The 4954-nt window shown below is 39.6% G+C and overlaps 1 protein-coding gene across 1 annotated transcript; it reads right to left on the reverse strand.

Annotated features, from left to right (window-relative positions):
- Positions 1-3659: 3659 nt before the first annotated feature.
- LOC132051115 (flowering-promoting factor 1) lies at positions 3660-4339 on the reverse strand. The gene has a single exon (XM_059442394.1). It carries the CDS (start codon positions 4250-4252, stop codon positions 3932-3934), a length of 321 nt encoding a protein of 106 aa, XP_059298377.1. The 5' UTR covers positions 4253-4339; the 3' UTR covers positions 3660-3931.
- Positions 4340-4954: the final 615 nt, after the last annotated feature.

The raw sequence follows: 4954 nt of genomic DNA on the forward strand, positions 1-4954 counted from the left end.
GTACAGAAAATCTTAACTAACATATCATCAATATATACTTCCATTATTTTTCCTATCTGTTGCTCAAACATTTTGTTTACAAACCTCTGGTAAGTGGCTCCAGCATTCTTCAAAACAAAGGGCATTACATTATAACAATAAGTACCAAAATTGGTGATGAAGGAAGTTTTTTCTTGATCTTCCGGGTGCATCCTTATTTTGTTATACCCAACGTAGGCATCGAGGAAACTCAGTACTTCATGACCGACCATGGCATCAATCATTTGATCGATGCTCGAAAGCGAAAATGAATCCTTCGGACACGTTTTATTTAGGTCATCAAAATCTATGCGCATTCTAGATTTATTACCCTTTTTGGTACTATGACTATATTTGCCAACCAGTCCGGATATTTTACTTTCTGAATAGATCTTATATTTAACAAACGAGATACCTCTTCTTTGACAAACCTGTTTCGGACTTCGGCAATGGGCCGTTTCTTCTGGAGCACCGGTGGAAAATGGAGGTCCAGCTCAAGCTTGTGTGTTGCCATGTCCGAGGGTATACCTATCATATCTTTATGGGACTAGGAAAAACAATCACTATTATCTCTCAAATAATTAAGTATTACCTCCCTGAGTTCCGGGGTCAGCCCCGTGCCCAGGTATACCTTTCGATCGAGTTGATCCGAATGCAAGGCGATCTCTTGAGTACGAATATTTTGGTTAGGGCTGACTTGAACTCCTTCTCCTTCAAGTCGTTACCTTTCATCGCCATTGTGTAAGCCATAATATGCTCATGTTGATCCATCGTTCTGTCATACTTGGGAATGTCGGGCATCTTAAACCTCTTTAGGATTAATTTCAGAGTCGTTTCAGGTTTGTACGCTCGTTGAATATACATCCTTACGTCAGGGCCTTCTATGACCGGGGAGAGCCCCAGGGATTTGACTCAAACACCTTTGGAACTCCTTGGCATTCTTCTCGGCCTCCTTGGAAGTTTGATCTATTTTCCCAGTGATTTCTTTCATGCATCGCTTGACTTCGGCTTGGAAAGGGTCGTCAGGAGCGGACTCACTGCCGGAAGCATCTCCATTCCTTCCTATGGTTTGTCTACTACCTACAGCGGCGACGTTTCTACATGTAGGAGTTGTGGGGACTTCGCCGGGAACCGTGACTCTGACTTGCGGACAGGACGCGATGGTTTGTCTCATCTGATCCATCTCCTCCCTCATCGAGTAATATCGTTCCCTTAGGATCTGCATTGCCTCACCACCAGTCTTATTGGTGGGAATGTCGTCTTCGGTGGTGCGGCGGTCCTTCCCCCCTCCTGTTGCATCCTCGTTTGGATCTTGAGGATGCAAATCATCCAATGGTACTTGGAAGGGCACGCCGTTCGGACCTAGCGGAATGTTGTCCGAATTATTTCCGGTATTAGTGTTGTCGTTTGCTCCTGTCATACCTGAAATGGATACTTAGGAAAACACGAAACTCAAGAAAAATTAGTAAGACAAATGATTGTCACAGTGACAACCACAACTTTCCTGGCCCCACGGTGGGCGTCAAACTGTTTACCTAGAAAATGGTTCAGTTGAATTTGTGTTTGTGGTCAAGAACACGTGGATAAAAAATGACCATTAAATTAGTACGATATATGCAAGTAAATCAGACTAAAATGATATAAAGCAAAGCAAGGTTAAGAATAACCTGAGCCTTGGTTGAACCTGGTAGTAGTTCCTCCGGCCAAACGTGTGACAGATAGCTTAGCAAAATAGAAAAGAGCTTTAAAATGGAGATATTGTATATGGGAGTTATGTATTCTCTTCAATTTCATGTCCTTACAATGGGAATTACAATCCCTATTTATACTAAAAGCTAGGGGCACATATTTTATGTATCATGCCCCTGCCCATAATGAATATCAATTGGATAATAATAATGAGCAATAAAGCGGACCATTAAGCCTAATAACACCAGGAGATAACGTCTAACCCAATCTGTAACGGCAGCCCGTTGAGCTCTCCTTCGGAGCTATTCCAACAGTCTTCCGGACTGAGCGGTTCCTCCGATATAATGGCCTTTCTTGCGGTGACACTCAATATTGACTCATCCTCAACTTATCCTTTAAGTCACGTGGCTTATCGGTACTGGTATAGCTGTGTTGTATGAATTTCGCCCAATAAAATGTGAATGCAGGTCATTGATGCAAAGGATAGGATATCCAGAGATAAAGTATATAGCTACTGAGAGCAAAACAGAATTGCGAATCTCTTCGTCAAAGAAGGAGCTAGAAAAGAAATATTTTGATCGCAGCAGACTTTTGATAGTTTGTTGTCTATACACATTCCTTGGGGTGCGGTCCTTCCTCATACCCTACTAACGCGGGATTTTTTATGCACCGGGCTGCCCTTTTAAAACGGTTGTTGGTTCCGCGGCAAATTAGAGGTGCCCTGTAATGCTTTCCTCCTGTAATCTATGTGGGTTCAATTTTCCTTGGACTCAACGCTACTCCTAACTAATGCTTGGATTAGGGTAGGGTTGTCTACATCATACCCTTTGAGGTGCAGTCCTTCCTCGACTCGCTTACAACACGAGATACTTTGTGTGCTGCATTTTTATCCTTAGCAGACTTTTAATAGTTTCTCTAGTGCTCGCAAATTAGGCAATATGTGTAATAGTAATTAATGCGTTGTAACACATTACTGAACTACCACGGAGCACTATTAAATATCTATTTATTCCCATTAATACAAAAAGCAATTCTATCGTGGGACAACCTTGTACTCATCATTGGATGTCTTATCCAACCTCAGCACAAAGCTGTTGTTCAGCCACCTATGCATTCAACTCCCAAACAAGTGACCCTGTGTATAAGCTTCATTAAAAACAATCTGCAAAGTGATGAAATAATTTTCCTTTTTTCTCTTACTTCTGTGATCCAAGGCAGATTGTATATCATGAAATCCTTACCAATCTTGGTTATTGTTAATTCCCCACGAAAAAGAATGAGGAAGTGAAAGGAGTACTATCATATATTATAATGAATTTTTCTTCTAAAGATTGAATTTGTTTTGTTGGTTTATTTCATAAAAAAACCCACATCATCCATAATCTTTTATCTGCTATTCTGATCATCATTTTCCTTTAGGATGCATCGTAATTCGTTGCCAGGTGCTCTAATACTTGAACTATAGGATCCTTTACTCTCCTCAGTCATTTCCTTAGGTGGTGAAGAAGTGACTGCCAGATGAATCATTTAAATGAGATATATATTTTATTTTCATTTAACTTTCTCTTTATTGAAAATTTTGGAGAAATATATATTCCGTCCATCCCAATTTATGTGTCTTACTTTCCTTTTTGATCTGTACCAAAAAGAGTGTCTCTTTCTACATTTAGTAAGTTGACATGTAAACTTCCTATGTGACAAGTTTAAAACCACAAGATTCAAAGAACATTTTAGTACATTACACACATCTTTAATTTAGGACCACAAGATTCAAAAGTTTTTTTATTCCTTAAACTTTGTATCGAGTCAAACTAAAAAACTTATATTGAGATTGAGGTAGTATGACTGTATGAAGTGCTTTAAGAAATGGGATTTTTATATATATTCAGCAAATCCATCAAAAGGCATACATACTTGCCGAAAACATTACAAATATGAAGGGAGAAAGCAGAGACACAAAACTTACCTTTATTACACAACCATTTGAGAACTATTTCCTTAACCCTAAAAACATAACCAAATGAACTTAAACTACATATAGAAGTCATTTTTAACATTTCACTCATCACCAACGATGGCATGGCAACTAATGCAAAAGCACACACGAAGTAACCAACCCCCACAACAAGAAGGAAGAAAAAAAAAAAGAAACTAACCCTAGCTAGCTTTCCTATACAAATTGAAGATGACATCTAAACGAAAGACGGTTAATTCAAACACTTAGTTAAACATCTCTGACATGGAAAACATTAGGGTTTTTAACGACGATATCGTACATGTGAATGGAGTTGAACTTGGCGAAATCCTTAGGAAGTGAAATCAAGTCGATGGAAGGAAGTTTGTGGAATTGGTAAAGTTCAGTGTCACCTCCATAGTACCTTTCCCATCCCAAACCATTGAGAATTCTTTCAAGAGAACAATAGGATGACACCACTTGCCCACTTGGTAAGTGTACCAAAACCTTCCTTCTTCTTTGAGCTTGATCACCTGATCCATTTTCTACCAAGCGGAAAACCCCATTCTTGAATACCCAAACTCCAGACATTTCTTCTTTTTTGGGTGTTTTTGTGTGTGTTCTTTTTCAGATATAAGCTAGAACTAGCAAAGGTTAATGGTGCAAGGCTGCGTTTGAAATGGGTTTGAGTTGTTGGAAAGGGAGAGAGATTTGGAGGGTATTTATACAAGTTAAGAGGTAGATAAAACAAAGGGAAAATACTCTTTGAAGTGGGCTGAAAAGAGAGGTGATGATAGGCTTGTTTAGCTTTAGCGTAGAATCTAGATATTGTGGGACCTTATTTGTTAAAATTCGAAGAGACAAGGACACCCAATGGGGTATTCATTTGAGAGCGCACGTACTATCCAATCCCACCTAGGTGGTTGGGGTTGGGAATGGAGAATCACGGCTTAAGAATAGAATCTTTATTCTTTTGTGCTCTGTTACCTTTTTCTATATTGCTTTAAGTTTTATACTGCTTTTTTCGCTTTAATTTATGTGTGAATTTTGGGTCTAACTTAATTTCAAAAACTGGTTCATGAGGAGGGGATTATCCAAGTCCATATAAGGAGACCACTCATCCCTTTTCCATCCGATGTGCGACTCTTCAACACCCCACTCACCCCCAGGATTGGACATATGGTGCGCGCGTGGACAATTTAATATGAGGGTCCATCATCAGTACACAATAATTGGGATGGGTCCTGCTTTGACACCATGTAAAGAATGGGTTTTGGCGCCAACCCTAAAAAG

This window comes from Lycium ferocissimum, chromosome 3, assembly GCF_029784015.1.
Source record: "Lycium ferocissimum isolate CSIRO_LF1 chromosome 3, AGI_CSIRO_Lferr_CH_V1, whole genome shotgun sequence".
Taxonomy (NCBI): domain Eukaryota; kingdom Viridiplantae; phylum Streptophyta; class Magnoliopsida; order Solanales; family Solanaceae; genus Lycium; species Lycium ferocissimum.

Coding starts and splice junctions, on each gene's coding strand:
- LOC132051115 (XM_059442394.1), bottom strand. CDS start 4,252: ATGTCTGGAGTTTGGGTATTCAAGAATGGGGTTTTCCGCTTGGTAGAA.